This window comes from Pezoporus flaviventris, unplaced genomic scaffold, assembly GCF_033815535.1.
Source record: "Pezoporus flaviventris isolate CSIRO_AGI_PZ_B2104156 unplaced genomic scaffold, CSIRO_AGI_Pfla_v1 ptg000007l, whole genome shotgun sequence".
Taxonomy (NCBI): Eukaryota; Metazoa; Chordata; class Aves; order Psittaciformes; family Psittacidae; genus Pezoporus; species Pezoporus flaviventris.
This window is the reverse complement of record NW_026892555.1, coordinates 26543675-26565507: the sequence shown is the minus strand read 5'-3', so window position 1 is coordinate 26565507 and position 21833 is coordinate 26543675. Positions and strand designations below refer to the sequence as shown.

General features: G+C 37.0%; 1 protein-coding gene across 1 annotated transcript in view; it reads right to left on the bottom strand.

Moving 5' to 3' along the window:
• The window catches only part of CNGB3 (cyclic nucleotide gated channel subunit beta 3), a 59000-nt gene extending 37394 nt beyond the window's left edge, over nucleotides 1-21606 (bottom strand). Inside the window, exons 1-3 of the mRNA XM_061448169.1 lie at nucleotides 21345-21606; nucleotides 18834-18909; nucleotides 11822-11933 (exon numbers count right to left, since the gene is read on the bottom strand). Of these exons, the coding sequence (XP_061304153.1) occupies nucleotides 11822-11933; nucleotides 18834-18909; nucleotides 21345-21452 (296 nt within the window). The 5' untranslated portion in view covers nucleotides 21453-21606. The remainder of the gene's footprint in view (nucleotides 1-11821; nucleotides 11934-18833; nucleotides 18910-21344) is intronic.
• Between the last annotated feature and the right edge of the window lie 227 nt (nucleotides 21607-21833).

Here is a 21833-nt window from a genome sequence, read left to right as displayed (position 1 = left end):
TCAAGAAATTCAATTGGCTATATCAGAATAAATCAAGTTTACCGTTTTGTACATTGCAATCTAAAGTTTAATTCTTTCTTGCTTTTTGGCCATGAGCACCAAATACCTGAGTGCAGTTCCATCTTTTATCTACCAGGTGACCTCTGACAAAATGTATTTCATAAAAGTATACTGCTGCCTGAAAAGAAATACAGACCACTTTTTGCTGATTTCAGTTATAACCCTTCTTTTCGCAACACTTAAAAAACTTTCTCTACTTGGAAATAAAATTCTTGATCTTGCAACAGAACTTCTAATTCTTTTGTTGAGCACTGTCAGTATGATTTATGATTGTATTTACAACTGTGTCTTGAAAAAAAACAATTTACAGCCTTGAATAAATGATGGAGAATCTCTGATTAAAATAATTTTCAGAGCGATATGTCAATACATACTCATACATATGTACAATGCATTGCTATAAAAATGCACACAAGATGTGACAGTACAGCTGAGAAAGGTTTCAGTGAGATAGTAAAATGTAGTTCTAGGCATCATGAAAAGTATTGATTCAAAAACATATCTTCAGTTTGTGCTGACAAGCCCAGTGTGGGTAATGTTATAGAAATCAGAAAACTCTATTTATCCCCAAGTACAAGTAATAACTAGGAAACTTAATGTTTCTCTGTAACAGAAAAAGAGTTGTTAGTCATCTGCTTAGTACAGGAATAAGGATATTCCAAAAGCTAACTTTAGCTATTCTTATTATGCTCCATTGATAGTCAATAGAAGGCATCTTCTCTGAGGAGATATTCAGAATAAGATAGGTTCTTGCTCTGAATTGCCTGAATTATCTGCACAGAAAGCTGATAGAGTTTTAGGAGTGAGCATTAACATTTTCTTTCATGACATTGCTACAAAATATAGTAGTGTGCTAATAACATTTGATAAGACATTGGATTTGGAAGATTAAAATGTAGGACTGATTCCTATATGGGAAAAACTGAATTATTGATATCAATTAATTAAAAATGAGAACAAATCTAACACTACAATTATGTATCAGACATGCATTTAGAAATAAACTGAACGTATTTCTTTTTTAAATGGGTAAATGGGTGGAATTGTCAGTTGCAGATGACAAAAGGCTAAATATCCAAGTGTTTTAGTCAACAGCATACTATAAGCTGGCTATGAAGAAATACTGGTGCAAATGTTACCCTAGAATGCATTTGATATTGCCAGTGAAGGAAGCATTAGTATATAAGCCAATAATTACAGTTATTCTGACCAGCTAGCTCACTGTATAGAGTCTCAGAATTATCAAGACTACTTGGAACATGGCTTTATAAAGGACAGGAAAACAGCTTGATATCCACTAGGACCATTGCCTAGAAATTTTGGTGGAGAGTCATGTAGGGAAAAGAGGTATTTGAGCTGAGGAACAGTATTGTAATAAGAATAAATATGAATAGGAGCATCACAAATCAGTATGAGTTAAAGGTCTCGAGAAAACTTCTGAGCCTTTAAATGCAGGGATCCTAGACAGCCTTCTAATATGTGAGGAGTAGTTGAAATAATGTGATAGTCTTCAAGATTATGACAGCTAAAATCATGAAAACTCTTTTAGGCATTGGTTCCCAAGAATGTAAAATAATGTATACAGCATGACAGGAAATCCTTTTCAGCTAACAAACTTGAAAAATATCAAGGCTTGGAACTTAAATGAGTGATTTGTATAGGTAACACTCATTTGGTCCCTAAGCAAGTGTTTTTGAAGCAAAATGCAGAGGTCTTCCATTTCTCATATCTCATGTATTCATACTTCAGAATGGATATAGAAGCAGCAATGTTCAAGGAAGGCACTGCATACTGGCACTGGACTCAGTTTCTTTGACAGCCCTCCTAGTTATTCAGTCACAACAGGCTGTGAATCCTCTAATCTTCTTTACACTACTTTCTAAGAAGTCTGTCTTAATCCTGAACACATGGGACTCTCACTGAGGTACCGTATTAAAATGTGAACAAAGTTTTACGTTTTTAGTAATTTTGCAGAGCAAACTATGCAAAGGAAAGTAGTATGAATGTTGAAAGTATCAATTAAATTTGAAAAATCATATTTTTTAAACGTCACTGGTGATATAAAGTTGTTTAATTGCGCTGCAATTGCATCATATTTACTATGATGTAAAAAATAAGGGCAGAATCATTTCTGACACTAATAATTTTAGAACAAAACTATAATATTCTCAGAAAGAACTGTATGATAATAAGTGAGGCAGTTTTACCTCACTGATTTTCTTACCTGGTGCTGTGTCATTGGAGCTTTCTTATCTGTTAAGTAATTAAGTCTGTCTGGAACATCTGCCTCTTATCAGGAATTCTTAAAGATATTTCTTCTCATTCCCACACAACATCTGCTACACTCAAATATATTTAAATGGAAACTCATAACTTGTTTACATAAGCGTATAATAATTGATGGCTAAGGGAAAAACATCTTAATCAGCATATGATCCAGTGCTGTACAGACTTCATGAGCACAGCACAAACCCTTCTTCAAACTTTCTATTCAGATGTTATTAATCTGCAAAGAATAAAAAGCTAAAACACTATAATATTTCTCATAGTGTAACTCATGCAGTAAAATGTCTCAGATTTGAAAAACTTAGTTTTCAATAGATGTTTTAATTTTTCATCTGTTTTCATACAGATCCTTAAAAAATCACACCAGCATAGGACTGTAGAGAACTTTAAATCATCCTTCAGTCCTAGTCCCAACAGAGCAAAGCCATTCCTGACAGATTCTTGCCCAACCTATTCTTAAATATGTCTAGTGATGGCTATTCCATAATCTTCCTGAATAATTTATTCTTGTGCTCCACTAGTCTCATTTATTTTCTCATTTTTTTCAGTAGTTACAAATTTTTTCTCAAGAAAAATCTTTTTGTACAATTTATCCTACCCACTATGAACATAAGACAAAATATATGGTCCCTTCTCTTTTATCTTACTTTTTGGCCATTTTAACATTTTCATTTTCTATTACTGGGTGGGTTTGCTTTTTTTTTTCCAAAAGAAAAAGATTTGTGAAAAAGTAATAATTGTGGAATGACAAAGAATATTAGTTAATTTCATAATTTTCAGTGTGCAAAGATGTGAGTACCTGGATAAGAATCTTTTAGCTGATCAATGCTCCAGGAAGCTTTAATTAAACAGCAAGGGTACACATAAAAAAATAAAAATTGGTGGTATAGATTCAGCTTGCGCGGCCAGTGAATTTACCCCATTCTTGGGTATCCAGGCAGACTTTCACAATATCCTGAACTTCATGCCATGTACTATTCTTACCTGTGCTCATTATATAAAATCAGTTTGGTGCAATTGACTGTTGCAATTCTACCTTTGTTAGTGGTAAACCACTATACAGCCACCTGTGCAGGAAGTTATTTCATGTTGTTTTCCCACAAAGGAATTTATCACAAAGGAATTTGGTGAGAGATCCAAATTGGTGAGAGTCATCCTCTGAGAAGTCATCCTCTGAGATGTCATCATTCCAACTACCACTAAGACCATCCTTTCCCCTTCTGCAGGCTCCTGCCACATTCTTTTCCAAATTCAGCAAGAGTAAGCATGTTCCCTGCAGGAAAAACATCATCGCATTTCTCCTGAGTATTATTTATCTGGCACTGACTAAGACTGTGCTGCCAGACCGATTTGACTTCCCATCTGAACCTCATATCTCTGCCTGTCAGCATTTCCTCTGTTGTGCTGCACAACAGGGAAAGTTCTAATCTTAAACAGATAATGTTTGGAAAATTAATAAATAACTGAAGGCATGTTTTTTAAATAAAAAGTATTGGGCAAGATTAGTTATAGGCATGAATACTTCATTTGTCATAAAGTAATAATCAGTTTTTCTGTACTAAATGATAATAGCTGTTATGTCTCTTAGATCTATCACAGAAGATCCCGATGTACTTGCAAATGTTTGGTATAAATGTAATTTATACCAAATATAAATACAGTTTAAATTGTTTTATATTACACACACTAATATACCAGTCACAGTGCTCATTGCTTTGCTTTTTTCTACACAATTGACTCAGCAAACAATAGCAGAGGTAATGTTTTTAATAAATTATAATTTCTTCTATCACAAAAGAGGTACCTTCTTCCTTCAAAAAATGTAAGGTCAATGAGGGATTTGCAGAAAATGCTTTTAATTAAAGAAATAAGTCAGTGGCAAACTATGACAAACTATACCCTTGTTTCCTTACATATTCTAAAAAAAATATTTCTCCCATTTATACACTCAAAAATAAATATATATTAATATTATGAATACATGTTTTCAAATAATGCAAGGGAAAAAAAAGCAGCATTTCAGTCTGTATAATGATATTCCTACCCCTTTACTCGCTTTATTTATTCTTAAGGAAAAACTTCTGAATTCACTCCCTTTTTTAATTTCAGGATACCTACATGACTGTTGTGTATAGTTAAATAGAATGGGTAACTGCATCCAGCAGGATGGATAGAATTTAAAGGCTGCAGGAAAATACATCTCAGCAATGATTACAGTAAGTTTTATCTGTTTTGGTACACGCAGCACACCATTCCCTTTCTATTTAATTTGCAGGTTCTCAATTTATCCAGTGCAGAAATTCAAATCCAAGCAGTAAAAGTGATAAGGTCTGAAAGAAAGACCTAAGCAGCAGGAATATAAGTGCTAGGAAAAGTATTTTGATTTTTTAATACATTAATGTCTTTTCAGTCAGGCTTACAAAATGTACTAGATGCATTCCAACTGTTTACAATTTCAAGTACTGCAGTGATTATCTGGAAACAACTAAGGAATGGTATTAGCCTCTTTACAAAATATGCTTGGAACTATGTTTAAACTGGGATTTTTCAGAAGTGCTCAGTGGCCTCGTTTTACTTTATCTCAAGTCGATCAGAGTTTAGGGCCATGAGTGTCACCTTTTTGTGTCCCTGGTGTTCCTACAGGTATCAAGGACTTCTGGAGACTCTCAGAAGCTTGATGCTAGGTCTGTTTTACAGGGTGCTGAGATTTTGTTCTTGGTCTAGCATAGTTTCCCTAAGATGCATCTGCTTGGTGAACTGATGTGCTGCAACTAGTGGATGGTAAGCACTAATAAGCACGGTAATATTCTTGGTTGAAGTAACTGAGCGAAATGAAGTGCATTACTCACTAAGAACATGCAACCAGCAGTTCTCTTTATTAACCTGGCTATGCACCACATAGCAAATTGCCTCTTGATCTTTGTTTTGTTATCTTTCTTTGCTATTAGCCAAATTAGAGAGGAAAATAAAAACCTCATTTATGAGCCTGAGAAGGACTGGTATAGCTTACTAGGTACCAGGATGTGGCTATGGAAAAGACAAACTACAAGCACAAAACTCAGTCTTCCTTAACCCTGTGCTCATATGGCAGTTTGCAACACTGGAACTCCCTTTTTTAATAAGTGTTGAAAGTTGTGTTTTTCTGCATTTTAAAGCAGAATCAGAAGAATATGTTTATTGGTTGGGAATGCTCATGTATTTTGTAAAATCTGAAAAATTCATTTAGAGCATTTTATATGAACATGTTTTGCTCATAATACTGAGATTCTGAAGGTAGCATATCAGCATATCATTTTTTTCCCCTCTAAACATAACCCAGAACATGTAAGATCATGAGTTGTAATCTCAAAGCTTCTGAAGTCCCGGTTACCCACTATATTTTTTCCTCATGTACTCTTGGATATGCTGCCTGCAAACACAGATTGTCATTTTACACAGCATTTTGCAGAGTAGGGTTCATGATCTTTGGCTGGGGTTTCAGAGTACTGCCTTAGTATAAATAGGACATTGTAATCACTTTGGTAATCTGGGAAGATTAAACAGTCTTACAATTTCAGCCAGGCTTAAAGGCTTTTAAAAGACACAGAGGAGAGAAGGGGGTCATAGAAGCTCTTTGCAGCCTTCCATTTTCTCTGATCTATGCTCTCAGATGCCTTACTTACCATTCTTCCATACTATACTTTTCCTACCACTTGCTGCAACTTTGATACCAGGCATCCACTACTACTTTCTCCTTAGGCATCTGTCTTTTCTCTGCTCTTACATGCTAATACAGTCCTCCTCTTCATCAGTGCTTTCTACACCACTTCATTAGCACCACATGCCGCAGCTTCTGTGTTGGCTCCCAGCCTTCAGTGTAGGGTCATACAAAGGTTTCACATTTGTTTCTCCTATGTGATCTTTGTGATCACTTAAATCATGTCTTTTTAATTTTCTTTGTTAGATTCTGGGTTCCAAGCAGTGCCCTCACAAAGCATGTTGTCATTTTCTCTTGTGTACAAACGGCTATATTCTTCTGTGTGCAAAGCAAGCTGGTCTGGAGATCTTTCGGTAGTGCCTGGCCCACAGCTACAGCTCCTGATGAGCAGCAGGCCATGGTCCCCATGGATCTTGCCCCACACCTGCAGGCTGGCATCATTCCTGACACAGCCCTGTCTGCTTGGCTGTCCTGGGGCTGTATCTGACCCCAGTTCCCTTTACTGGGCACTGACTTCCTTCCCACCTTGCCTCCGCACCTGCCTTGCTGCCACAGGCTTGCCTGGTGATATGGGCTATGGGCTGGCCTTGGCTGCTACCTTCTGTCTGCCCTGCTGGTCTTGCATCAGTCCCAGTCTGGGGAAGCCCCTCCCTTCCCTGTCCACCATACTGGGAACTTCCCATCTCTAGGGCAGGGGCTGGTCCTTGTGGCTCCCTCGTAATGTGATGTATTTGCTTAAGTGCTACACAGTATCTCACACAAAATGCTTGCACTGCATTTCAAAAAAATATAGGATTGTGTGTTCACATATGTGTTTTTATGAACCCTCCAACAGAAAGCAATCTCCATATATTATAAAGGCTGCAATGATGTTTTGTTCTAGTTCCTTGCTAATAAGACTCCACCGTCTTCTATTAGACTGCAAATGAGGTCTTGAGTGTTGTTCTGTTCCCTCGTTTCTTGCTGTGAAGAGACAGCATAGCCTTAGCCCTCCTTCCCAGGTGTTATTATTGCTCAGCAAATAGCTATTCATGGAAATTACCTATCATTCTGATACATTATCATTAAAGACGGAGAGATGGATAGGAGAAACAATATATTGGCAGACAAGGATGACTTGTGTGCAATCCTGTCAAAGCTTAGGAAACAGGCATTAAGAGTTTCAGTCACTCGGCTGTAATTCAGCACCTTGGCACATCAGCCATTCTTGTGCGTCTCCTCTTTCAGACGTAGCATTCAGTTGGCTGAGACGAGTGCTGTGTCTCTCTAGTGTTTATTAATGTGCACTGCCATGTGCTACTGCATTTTAAAGATGAGGAGTGCTGAGAAGGAAAGCAAAATTTTTATTTTTTTTTTCTTGTGGACAAACAATTTCTATTGAAATTTCAGAAGTAAATGCAGTCTTTGTCAAACCTGTCTTTCACTTAGCAAGAGAAAAAACAACAGATTTGTTCTTTCAGGGGAAGTTCAAAAACCTGTTTTTACATATATATAGGTAATACAGGCTGTGCTGCCCCATGAGTAAAAATCTACTCTAATGTAGCTGACCTGGAAAGATGCAGATGGTGCACAGTCTTACACACAGTCTTACATATAAGTAGTCTTACTGATTTTAGGTAAGTTAGTGTTTCATAAAGCCATATTACCCAAGATTTAAAAAATTAAAATTCTTACATGGAAATTCATAATTTTCCCCTGAAATTCTGCATGGAGAAACACAGGTCAGATCTAAATGAAAAGTGTGCTGTTTCAAACAAGATAACTGACTTCTTTCCTCTTCTTTTGCACGGGCATTTTAAAGAACCAAAAGTCACAGAAGCAAAAGATAAGGCAAAACCTTTTCTATTAACATACTTCCCATGAAAGCTGAGGTGCTGTGGATGCATATGGCTTGTGAATAGTTATATATCCACAAACCTTACCTTATTATGTATCTTGCAGTCTATGGGCAAACTAATGGTTTCTTACTGTGAAGATCAAGCGACTTGTTACTACATTTAATCTCTTGGAGGATGATCAGCATAGGAAAATAGTCTATCTAATTCAAAATATAGTATCAGGACCATGAGTACATCAACAGGCTGCCCTGAGCAGCCTCCAGTGGGACTTCTACCCACACCCTCTGCCCATGGGCCTAGGATGCCCGATTCAGCCCAGGTCTTTGTCACTGCCTGAGCTATGTATAGGTGTATCTAGCTCCAGTTTGGTCTCTGGTTCTGTCTCCCAGATGGACTTTGGAGTCATGTTGTAGTCTTGTTTCCAGTCCTGTCTCTGACCCTTGTGGTTTTTTTGCTCCTGACTGGACTTGCTGGATGGGCCCTAAACCTGTTGGGGGCCCCAGAGGTGAATGCAGTACTCCAGGTGAGATTTCATGAGAGCAAAGTATAGGAGCAGCATCACCTCCCTTGACCTTCAGGTCATGCTTCTTTTGATGCAGCCCAGTATACGGTTGACTTTCTGGGCTGCTAGTGCACATTGCCAGCTCATAGCTAATTTTTCATCCACCAACACCCCCAATTCCTTCTCTGCAAGGTTGTTCTCAATCTGTTCATTCCCCAGCCTGTACAGATACTAGTGACGGCACTTGGCCTTCTTGAACCTCATGAGGTTCATATGGACCCATTCTTCAAGTCTGTCAAGGTCTCTCTGTATTGCACCCCTTCTCTCTAGTGAATCAACTGCACCACTCAACTTGGTGTCTCTTGCAAACTTGCAGTGGGACTCTAAGTTGATTATCCCATTGAGCTGTACAAACAGTCCTAGATATGGTTTTGACTAGTTAAACTAGCACTTTTCCAAATGATTTGAGGCATGGAAATACACAGAAATTAGCATTAAACTAAGATAATTCACAACTGGCACCTTTTCAGGAGGCATTTTGCATTATTCTAGTTGACCTCAGTGCCAGAGAGTGATTTGAGTATGTTTCATTTCCTGCTATTTTTGTTGACTACATGTATCTATTTGACTCAAATTCTCCATATGTGTACTTGTTTACATAGATTTTTCCTTATAAATCAACTGAGTATATTTGAACAAAGACACAATAAGGTAGTGACCTTGATCAAGAATGGTGTCTGAACAGACTCCCATGAATCTTCAGGGACAATGAATTAAATTCTCTCCAAGGCACATTTTAGAAATTATTCTGCCTCCAGCTTTGAAAGTCACATGATAGACTTGTTTAGTTTGGTTCCATACAGAGACAGTGACACCAGCACCATGCCTTCCAAGCCCTACTACAGAATTTAGTGGATAACCATTTCGACAGTAGAATTTAATAAGTTTTACTGTATTTTTAGAAGCTGCAGCTGAAATTAGACTGACAATATATAACAGGATGCACACATGACAGTGAGTCAGAACAACTTTGAGAAGACAATGTTTAAGATAAATGTTTTTAATTTCCTTTTAACAGGCAGATTTTGTCTTCTACTAATAAGCAAAATACTCATTTGTTTCATAAGCATATAGTAATTATGTTAACCATGGTTACAGGGTTTATCAGTGGAACTATAACCATCTTACATCATGTTCTACAGTGACAAAAAAAGGAGATGCTTTTTTAAGATTTTTACTTTTGACCTACTGATTCACATTCAAATTACCAAGTTATTTATAAAATTTCCAGTCATTCTAGTCAGAATTATTTTTAATTGTATACATTACTTTATAGAGGGGTATGCAGTAGCATTTTGCTGGATTATTCTTTGTCATTGAAATACAAAGTCTGTCTTGGTGAAGAAGAGGAAATAGATAATCTTTTCTATAAATTAAATAAATCCATGTCAGGGAAAGTCTTTTGCTTTCTGTCATCATGGTAATCAAAATAATAGAAGACAAAAGCAAGCAGGAGATGTGTTTACCCTGTTCTGGATTTAGTGTATCCATTATTTTTCACTCAAAGGTATCTCAACAGATTGGGAGGACAGACTGGCAGGAAACCCACGAAGTTTAGCAAAGGCAAATGCATGTTTCTGTGCCTGGAATGGAATAACCCCCATGCAAGAGTAAAGGCTTGGACATGAGTGACTAGAAAACAGCTTTGCGTGAAAGTATCTGAGAGTCCTGGTGGACAACAAATTAAACATAAATCTGCAATGTGTTCTTGCATTTATGAAGGCTAACTGTGTGCTATGCTTTAAATAAACAGGGGAGTTCAGGGGGATTGGTTATTCAGGGGGAGTGGTTATTTATGATTCAGAGGGAGTGGTTATTTCCCTCTGTGTAACATTTATGAGGTTGCATCAGTATCCAGCTGTAGTCTCCCTTGTACATGAAAGGCACTAACCACATGGTGCAGATAGCTATTGAGATAACTGGGGACTAAAGAGCAGGACATATGAGGAGATGATGAGAAAGCTGGGTTTGTTCAAGCTGGAAATTAAGTGTTCTACTACCCAGTAAGTGGTTATAGAGAACATCGATCCAGACTGTCCTTGGTGGTGCACAGCAAAAGAATGAGAGGCAGCAGAAGCAAGTTAGAGCAAAGGAAAAAATTACTTAGATGTAAAGTAATAATTTTCATAATAAGGATGGTCAAACGATGGACTGCATTGCCCAGAGAAACTGTAAAAACTCTGTTCTTGGAGATACACATTCATAGTTATACTAAACAAAGTTCTGGGCAACCTGATCTAACTTCAGATTTGGGTCTAACCCTTAAATGCTCTTAGCAGGAGTTTGGACCTCATTCCATCTGAAGCAGCCTTCCAGCCTTAGCTGTTCCATGAAGCTGTTTAATATCTTCATCATTGACATAGGCAATGGGGTGGAGTGCGTCCTCAGCAAGTCTGCAGATGACACCAAGCTGAGTGGTGCAGTTGATACACATGACAGACAGGATACCACCTATAGAGACCTTGACAAGTTGAGCAGTGGGCCCATATGACCCTCATGAGGTTCAACAAGGCCAAGTGCAAGATCCTGCACATCAGCTGGGGCAACCCCTGGTAACAGCACAGGTAGAGGAATGAACAGACTGAGTGGTGAAACACTGGAACAGGCTGCCTAGATAAGTGATAGATGCCCTAGGCCTGGAAACATTCAAGGTCAGGTTGGACGGGGCTCTGAGTAACATGATCTAGTTGAAGATGTCCCTGTTTACTGCAGGTGGGTTGGACTAGATGACCTTTAAAGGTCCTTTCTAACCCAAATGACTTTATGATTTTATAAATCTATGCTTCTGTAAATGAATGTGAGCTATTCCAAGATTACTGTTTTCTAGACTTCATATTTATTTCTGTTTTAGCAAAATGGTCACTAAAGATTTTTAAAATGTTGAATTACCCTAGATTTTCTCTGAAGGGACATAGCTGTTTAATTTATTTATTTCTTCTTGGGAAGAGACAGCCTTAAACCTCTGGTTGAGGGGACAAATTCTGATTTAATGGTACAGCTCAGCAAAAAAATGTGCAGGGGAAAAAGCTTTCAAGTCAGAATGATGTCATGAACATTCCAGCTATTTGGACTTTCTCCATTGCTAAGACAGAGTAATGATAACTGAGCAGCAGCATTGTTAGAATTAATATATAAGTGTAGTGGAGCAAATCCTTTTCTTCATTCCTACAATTTAGGATGGCCTACAAAGGAAAATATCAAAAGCACATACTAAATGAATATCTCACACATATGGTTGCTTTAGATTTGAAATACAGCTCTTCAGAACCTTACAGGACAGGAGGGACTCCAAAAGAGATGAAACATGGCACACAGAAATGTTAAGTCAAGATGTCAGAGAAAAAAAAAACCACAAATTTTTAAATTGAATTTACTCACTTAGCATCCTCTTTCCCATCTTTTTGCTGATGCTGTTCCTGTTGAGTTGTCTTAGCTGGTTCAGTTAAGTTTTCAGTTTTTGAAGGCTCATGTTCTTTTGCTGGTACTGTATCTAGAAAAAAGGTTTTAGTTTGTGAATAACAATTTTTAAAGAATTATGGTGATATTTTTTTGGAGGAATCACAGGTTGGCTGACATTATTTCTTTAGAGGACAAGCGCTGCACAACATTGATTCTGGGACCTGGCCTTTGAATACTTTCCTTTTTATTACAGTGCCAGCTGTCCAGAACATGGTTCTGATGACTGTACTTTTTAGAATATGTAACTCATTTGTGGTTTTTAAACTAGATGCATCTGTAGCCAGGTCAACAATGGTCAATACAGAGCTCTTCTATATTTATAAGTGAGAAGAACTCATGCAGTATGATGAATTTTAGTGTGTGCTTATTTAAAAAAAAATACAGAAAGGACAAAAAGATAGATAGATCTGTACAGAAATGCATTGTAAAATCCAGGAAGAAAAATGAAGAGTAGCTTATTTGGTTATGCATAGAAATGATAATGACATTATTTATACTACAGTATTTGAATTATGTTAAACCTCTTGTTATTTCAGCTGCCATGACAGTCCTGTTTGCTCCTGAGTAAATTTTGATCGAAGTATATCATTAAGGATGTGAGTATGTAGAACTTTGGCTAGTCAATTATTTCATTTTTGTTGCAAGTACTTTTTAGAAGCTGTGTAAGTGGGAAGTTTGCAGTTTGAAACTATGTAAATGTTATAGTCTCTTGCCATTTTAATGGCCTTAAGTGATGAATTTTTATAATTAGTCTTATATCTTTATTTTAAATTTTCATGCTGAAAGATAATTTGAAAGCTCTCATCAGTCTGACACTTTGGATAAAGGAGGAACAAAGTCAGCCTTCATAAATGCTTTAAGTAATATGATTATAGAGTTAAAAGCTTGGCAGAAAAACATCATAGTAAATAAATCAGGAGCCTGTTGTGTACTTTAAACTCAAGACAGCTCAAAGAAAATCAGACCTTGAATTTGTTTAGACAGGTAGCTTAAGAGTAGTTTTCTGGTAGTTTATCTCCATATTTAGAGAGTTTTTATTAATTTCAAAGGGCTAAAACCAGTTACAACAGTAAACTGTTAAGCTGCTTACAAGGAAAGTGGTTACTTGAAATGGCATTGGAACAAAAGTAAGTGAAGGACAGTGAGCGCTTCTAGATTTTTTTTCTTAGTGAGAAAAGATTCTAGATTTTTTTTCTTAGTGAGAAAAGATTCTAGATTTTTTTTCTTAGTAAGGTTAAGAATTGTGTAAGCCCTAGTACTCTTACAGGAATTCATTTCTTAAAGAGGATCAGAGACAAGACCTAGACAGAGTTATCTGTGGGTGCCAGAAATAGTCAACCCAGAGCTGGACAAGGAACTGAAGAGAAGGCAGAGAAATTCATGTTCCCCAATGTGCTGGTCAATTGGGGTTTGACTTTGCAAGTTCAGGGTTTAATTTTCAAACAGCCCTTGGAGAAACTGAGTACGAAGAGACAGTGCACAGGATTTGTATTACGTATCACCTGTAAACTGGAGGGATTTTTGCCTCCCAGAGGTGTTCTTGAGCTATGTACATAAATATTTGAAAGATGGCTATAGATTCATGAAGATGTCAAGAGAAATAAACACACATGAAATCTGTCGATGAAGGAGAGGAGAAGCTTCAGTTCTGATGCTACAAAATACAAACTTCAGTGACTTTCCAAGAAATGTTTTTTTTAACAAATGTTCTGTGCAGGGGAAGACAGTTCAGAAATCAGTGGGGTAGAAGTAAAATAAACAGTAAGTATGTCCATCTTAACCCCCAACTTCAGTTGCTAACAAAAGTATTATAAGTTTATTTTCCATGTAAAGAAACAAAGATGGTATGAAGAAGTTGGGTTTGTTTTCCTAGAATTTAGCCCTGTCACTTGTGATAAATAAAGATCTGAAAGGAATTAAAAGACTTCACATCAGCAGGAGTAGAAGCAAGCTGATTAAACAGATTCAAATTCTCAGAAATCTTTGAAAAAATACATTTTATGTCTGTTGACTGAGTGCCAGTGAAGAGTATAAAAGACAAGAAGACATGGAGTAAGATTATTATTTGAAAGTCTCTTTGCATTGACAGGTTTAGTTCATTAAGCTGAAGCATATTATATCAAAATGCTGTACTTGATTTGTATTTTTAAAACACAAAGCAGTTACTTAAGCCGTGATTTTCAGGCACTATGGGGAAATTTTTGTAAAGCAGCTTAAGAGTCAGATTTAAAACAAGCCAAAGATACATTTTAGCTGTGAAATTCAACACTTAATGTAAATGTTCCTCCTTCTGTATCCTGGGTTGCATCAAAAGCAGTGTGACCAGCAGGTCAAGGATGTGATTCTGCCCCTTTGCTCTCTTGCGAGACCCCACCTATAGTACTGTGTTCAGCTCAGGCACCCACCACATTAGAAGGATGTGGACCTATTGGAGCAAATCCAGAGTGGGGCTTTGAAGATGACCAGAGAACTGGAACACCTGTCCTGTGAAGGCAGGCTAAGAGAGCAGGTCTTGCTCAGCCTAGAGAAGAAAAGGCTGTGGGGAGACCTTAGAGCAGCTTCCAGTTACTGAAGGGTGCCTACAAGAAATCTGGAGAGGACCTTTTTACAAGCGCTAAGGATAGAAGGAGGATAGGACAAGGGGGGATGGCTTTAACCTGGAAGAGGGTAGGTTTAGATTAAATATTAGAAAGAAATTCTTTACTGTGAGGGTGGTGAGCCATTGGAACAGGTTGACCAGAGAAGCTGTGTCTGCCCCATCACTGGAAGTGTTCAAGGCCAGGTTGGATGGGGCTTTGAGCAACTTGGTCTAGTGGAAGGTGTCCCTGCTCATGGCAGAGGAGTTGGAAGTAGATGACACAAAACATTCTATGATTATCAGGAGCTTATAACTTGGTCATAGTCCATGAAGAGTTAGTGCCTTATTAGCAGGGGTTTTACAGCAATAGTGATTTTGTACCTTTAATAAATATATCTGCTTTATTTGTATCTACAGGAGAACCGAGTGACTATCTTTTACATAGAAGCTACTGATTAAAGCTTTCCTCTGAGAAGAGAAAATCTTGACTCTGGGCCTTGTTTATTTGCAATACAGTCAAATTTTCATTCTGAGAATTTTTTTTCTTTTTTTTTAAAGATTCAACAATATAAATACATCCTGAAATTAAAGTTCTTCATTCTACCTATAAGGATAGTGTTACAATTAACTTCTAGGTTAGTTCCAGGCTCTGTGTTATATTTAAATTTTCCAGACTTCACAGGTTTTTGTATTGTTTTCTGCACCCTGGCCCAGCAATTGGGAGGGCCACAGAATTTCCTCCCACATCTCTCTAGTCTAGATTTTACGTGAGTAGCTAGGGAACCCTACTGGAATGTGAAAGATACAGATTTGAACTCCCTTATTATGCAAGTGTGGAGGCAAAACAGCTATGCTAATATATAAAAGGTGGCAACTTTCAGTAGCTTCTGCTGCTTTTCTTTTTTTTGGTGAAATATTTAGTGGAAAAGAGAATATACCTTGAGTACCAAAACAAAAAAGTACTCACTGAGAGAGAGTATGTCATGGACTGAAGTTTCTTTTGAGCAGCCCTTTGAGCTGCTACACATTCAAAGATGTCAGTTAAAATTCTCAGTTAATTGGTTGTTTTGTTTTTTTTTTTTGTTTTTTTTTTTTTGGTGCGGTTTTGTTACTGTAATTTTTTTGTTTTGTTTTGGATTTTTTTTTTCTTTTTTTTTTTTTTTACTCTGCCTGGGCTTCTCTTAGGATATAGATTTTCTGACTATGAAAAGCCCTGAAATCTCACACATTTTAGAATGGCACTTGCATATAAGTTGTAGGCAGGTATATAACATGTTATATATCTTCTGGGTACTTTCCAAAGCATCTAGGCTCTGAAGATAATAAATATCACTGGGGGTTAACATGGTAATCTCCCAAATGGAAGGTTCTGTCTACTTTATGATCCAGAGGTGCAACTATACCACATATAAAGAAAAAATTATAGCCTTAGTCTAGATTTTTCACTCAAGTCCTACCAAGAACAAAGTGATGTCAATATGAACTTTAGTAAAAGGTCTATAAATATGTCTTTGAATCTTTGAGACACTTGCTGATTTAGTATAAGTAGAAAAACCAAACCCCAGAACGTTGGAGACAGGCCAGTTTCTAGTGAGGGAAAAGAGATGGAGATGAGGGCAGACTTCAGAAGGGGAGTACTTAACTACAGTGCTGAGAGGATTTAGAGAAAGAAAAGGGACCGAGTTGGAAAGAATCATACTGAAAGGATCTGCTAGGAGGACAAAACAAGTTGTGATACAGAGAATGATAATGCAGACACCGGTTAGCAGGTGGAGTCTTGATGTGGCCTTCTAAATAACATAACCATAACCCTAACAGTGACATTTGTATAGCCAGTCAGTTATAGGAAGTGATAAACATGCAAAGAAATTATAGCAATTGGATTCAATATCACAGAGACCCTGTAATTAGGTGAATCACACTTCACGATGTACAGGGAACAAATAATAAAAAAGTAATTATCCATTATGGAAAAAACTGACTAAGGGCTGAGAATTAATTACAGAGTGAGCTACTGAGAGAGTGGGCACCTGAGGAGGTGGACATGAGGAAATGAGTAGCCAGCAAAGAAGCCAAAAGTACCAGGTGTTTCTGAGTGATGTTAAGTGGCCAAGTTTTAACCAAATGGGCTCCAATTGTGCCTCCTGCTGAGTTCTAATCTGTGCTGAGAACATCATGCTGCCTTGTTAAGTGCTAGGAGAAAGGGAGAAGGTGATGACTAATTTTGGCCATGTGAGAAGGAGGGTTGAGTTAAGCTCTACTGTTGACTTGTTTTTCAAGTCTACAGAGCTGCAAACCACAACTGTGATTAGGGGCTTTACTCTTTATTAATCTATTTTATTTTGGTTATACCAGAGAAGCTAATAGATCTTGAAAAGGCTTTTCTCTAACTGGTTTTGAGTTTTCCATTTAAATGATCTCTCTTAACTTGTGCTGGATGAGCCTTGGTCGTGTTTTTGATAATTCTACCCAAATATGTATGTACACAAAAAAATGCTTTCTCCTGTCTCCTGTCCTTTACTTACCTGCAGTTATTCCTATTTTCATTTTCTAGCTGCTGTCAACGTGATTTTAGGTCTGATGCAAAGTTCACCAAGTTTTGCAATAGTCTTTGTCTAGACCCTCCTGTGAACTGCTTGAGACTTGCCTCATTTTTCTGCCAAGAATAAGAAACTGATGGAGTTCCTTATTCAGCTTGGATGGTAAGGGCTTAAGTACAGGGTGCTGGAATTCAGAAGTTTCTCCTGAGGAGAGGACCCTATGTTAGTTTTCTGGCTTGTATAGCTGTTGTCTTTCTAACTTATTAATACCCACATGGAAAATGAGAAGCTGTCTTGTGCCTGATTGGAAATGAGACTTGAAGCACCTTCCAGGAGACCATGGATTTAAAAAAACCCAAACAAACATGTAGCCGAAGTATGTTGTTATATTTTCCTGAAGTAATTGATGAGGTAGTTACTTCTATGTCACCACTTATTTTATATTTCAGTAGGAAAAAAAAAATAAAATTTAGTATTACAAAATATAGATTCATGAATTACATTAATCTGTAAAATTAGATCAGGTTTTGGATGGAAGTAAAAGAAATTTTGATAATGACACGTTCTGTGTGGGATAGCATCTTTGATTTAATATTATTAAAGAAACAATGAAACTTCAGATTTTTTTTTCCTTTGTTAGCTTATTGCTACAATTAATTCATGTAAGACTTTGTTTACCCTTCTTTACTGCTACAGACGTTATCTAACAAAGTAATTTCATTAAATGGACTCTGTTTAAAGTTTCATTAAATGAGGAAAGGAATTGTGATTCTTGTTATGATTACACAAAGCACAAGTAACGATTATGTAAATTTCCTTGCAACATTTTCCTACTTGCTCCTCTCCACAGAAAGCTGGACATTTCTCTGCCTTTGTTTTGCTGCTCCAGTGAAATGAACCTGAATTGTTCTCCCAAAGGAAAAATAAGAGGTGACAGGAAAACTGGACTTGGTGTTTTTCTCCAGTACTAGAGGATGGAAAAGGAAAGGGCTAGAGTGCCTGCTGTGAAGGAAGAGGGAACATGGCCCAGCAACTGATGTTGTTTCACCCATCCTGGGCTTTTGTTTTGATAGCTGCTGCAGCAGACATTCTGGTTCTAGTATGAGCAAAATCAGCTTGGCTGTTGGGAGGCAGGGGAAGAGGGGGTCAGAGTAGCCATAGCCAGCTGCCGCTGTATTCAGCTGCTTAGGCAAATAATTACCTTGTATTGCTGCCCTGAGCTCTATGTTCCTGTGTCCTAGCCCTGAATGTCTTCTGAATGGTGATGGCAAATAATTTTTAATGTCATTGCCTTTTTTTTCAGTTATTTGTTTGTTTGGTTTTTTTTTTTAAGAAATTTTGAATGGCTGTTCAACCAAAGATTTGAATGTCAGATAAAGTCTGTCTTGTCTTTGCAGTTTTTTGATACATATGAGAAATACATTCAAAAGATACATTAAAAACATGCAGTTTTCTGTCTTTAGCTACTAAATGTCTTTATTTTATAATAAGATTTCTAAGCCGTCAACTTACAGTAAGAAGAAACAGGTTTTCTTAGACTAGCTGATTAAGTGGACAAGCTCATGAAGGGACTGTGCTTTAAAGCTTTCTGCCTTTTATTATTATTGGATTGTGCTTGTATTTCTGTAACAAATCATTGCTTTGGGGTCAGTGGGAATTCAGAATTCTTAATTTCTTCCACAAATAAAAACCCAAATTAGGCACCTGGCAGAGGATTTGGAAGAAAAAAAAAAAAATTTACAGTCCTATTTAGTGTTACATACATTTTGTTCAGATAATCTTTGAGTGTACTCATAAATAGCTTGCTACTAACCTTGTTGCTTTGGTATGAGTTCTGTTTTCTTATTGGCCTCTGCTTTCTGTGGTTCAGCTCTGTTTTTATTTTCACCCTTAAAAAAAATGAACAGCATTAGAAACTGTAGATGCTCTTTGCTGAGAATGATTAGGATGGTTTAATGTCTGCAACGTTCTAGGAATTTGATTAACCAAGCTGACAGGCACTGAGCTTTGTTCCTGGGTGTTCTGTGTATGTTCTTGGAGAAGACTTTCCACATAGGTTCACAAAAGGACTTAGATGCTGAAATAAGAAACTAATATCTTCACATCTGCTCTGCAAACCCAGTTACTTAGCCTGGAGTTCTGCCATAGTGTGCTCCCAGAGCCTTCTTCTTGTCATCAAGGCTAATGTGTTCAGTGCTGCCACTTACAAACGGGTCTGCATCTCTGAATCAGTCATTCTTTTGCCTAAACCTCCTGCTGGACTAAGAGGCCTGGTATGTTTTGAGCTACCTTACCGCACTGACAAATCTCGATCTTCACAAAATATAGAGGCAGAATCGACTTTCACTGCAAAAAAAAAAACAAAACCCCACAAACTTCCTCCCACACTGGTTTAGATTCATGAACCAAGTCCTCATGTACGTTGGTTTGTCTGGCTTTGACAGGATGGTCCTTTGAGAAGGGAGTGAGTAGTGTATGAGGAGTCTTAGGTGTTCACAGTACCATGAAACAGCATGCTGTTAATCAAGACTGTAAGCCTTTTTTTTTATCCCAGATAGAATGAATTTGCCTGGTGTTTATTGTGTTGATTAGTAGAGAAAAATATTAGAGAGTATAAACATATGGAAAAATACTTGACTTCAGAAGATTTCAGGTCTTTTTTTCCCCTCTTCCTCTAAATTGTGACCTTCTCTTTGAGTCTCTCAGATTAATTTGGGGGTTGCCTTTTTCTATGAAAGTATTTGTTTTTTCCTGTCTGGTTTTATGTGTTATGTAAATTTCTTCTTTTCTCTTTAGATGGTATCTTCTTGCTGGCAGGAAATGTCTTAATCCTTGACCCATTCATCTGCCTCCATTTTAACAGTATGTAATAGCGGAGGCTGCTGCTGTTATGATCTTAGTGTTGCACTAATCTATGGAATTATTCTGGTGAAAGAAGGAGTCCATGTCTCCAGTTTTCCAAGTGAGGTATCAGGCCAAACAGAAATTAACTGTTGAGATTCAGAACTTTTACTCTTTCACGACAATGACATCAGAAAACTGGTGTGCAGAACTTTAAAAGAAGCACAAACAATACTTTTTGCCTGCAGATCTGAGGTATGAGAAGTTTGCTGAACATAGATATTTTGCCATTTTTTGTGGATGGTGCTGTGCATGTATCTATCCATAAAGCAGTTGTTTTTTACATCTTTAGAATGAATCAAATTTGAGTTGTAGTTGGGCTGGATTAAAACATGCCTCTTCGTGGGTTTATACAAGCCTTTGAGCTTCAGAAAAACATCAGTTCTAGGAAATGATTCAGACTTACGAATATTCATGGTTTTATCACTTTAAGTAAAACTATAAAATTTATGGCATTTTTGTACATGTAGTTCAAGGCTTCCAGAAGTTAAGTCCGAGTCTTTCTATATGCTCGATAGTGGATGTGTGAAAAGGCACTGCTTATTTAAAATTAACTTTACAATGGTGGAATTTCAATTGTTTCCCTAAACAAGAATTCAGATTAATAGCTCAGACTGATACTAAAGAACTCATTTAATTGGTTAACCAGTTAACTGGTGAAACCCCAAATTGTTGCCAGTTTGCCTTTCGAAGTTTTGATTCTGTCAAGCAAGAATAAAACAAAAAACTGTCTAGGATGTTATTGGGAAAAGATAATTCAAAAGTAACATAGTCTCATTATAAAATATTCCATTAATTAAAACAAAAATAACGAGCTAACTTTTACAGTAAAGAACTACCAAATAAAAAATATAGGCTGTAGATTAATACAAATTACTGTATTTTTCAAATAGGAGTTACATTTGTAAAACCAAGCCAAATAAAATACTACCTAGAAAAGCTACGAAACTACTTTGCCTTTTCAGCTCTTATTGAGAAGCAGGTTGATATATAGCTGTATGGCATTCCAATATTCAGAAGGGATATACTGACATTTCCTGCCAGCAGGGAACAAGATGAAGAGGAATACATCAGCACATCAAAAGCAGTCATACCAGTATTTCTAATTTGCCATTTGCAATGTTGGTGAAAGCCTCTCATAAGCTTGTATGTACTATTTGAGGTTAGCCCTATTTGTAAAGCAGTTTACAAAAGGAGGAAATCTTTGCTTCCTTCAGAAAGAAAAGGTGGGAGGGAAGAGAGGAATAAAAACATTAATTTTGTTTTGCTAAAGATTGATTCTGTGCACAGTAAGCATGTTTGAAATTCTACAGCATTTGTTTACATAAATATCCTGGCATTATAATAATGCCATATACATAAATAATCTTTGGCATTTACATAAATACTTCCTAAACAAAAGGTAAACCATAAAAAGCTATACCTGGCCTGTAGATACCTTGGATGGTGAGGAGACACCTTCATTCTTGCAAAGTGCTTCCTCAGGTGATAATTTTGCTCTAGAAAATACTGCTTTTAGATTTTTAAACATCTTGTCTGTTCAGCTCTCCTGAAGCCTCTATAACTCTTTCACCATGAACTTGTATATAGCATTTGTTTTCTTGCCATCAAGCCAATTAGACACTTAATCAGGTTTAGGTCTGGTTAATGCCTTAAAGAAATTCCTTGCACAGTCTGTTCCAGTGATGTCTTTTTCTTACCTTAGTACTTTTTGTTTATGTTGTAGACTAAGTTATTTCTAATCTTGACAGTTACACTCAACTTTTAATGCACAAATTCAGAGGAGAGTGAACATGTTCTGGTTAGAATAAATCAGTGTCTGATCTTTCATGTATTGGATATTGAACATTTAATTTATACTCACAAATGAAGTTTTAAGTCCTAAAGACACCTGTATTTTAACCAGGAAAGG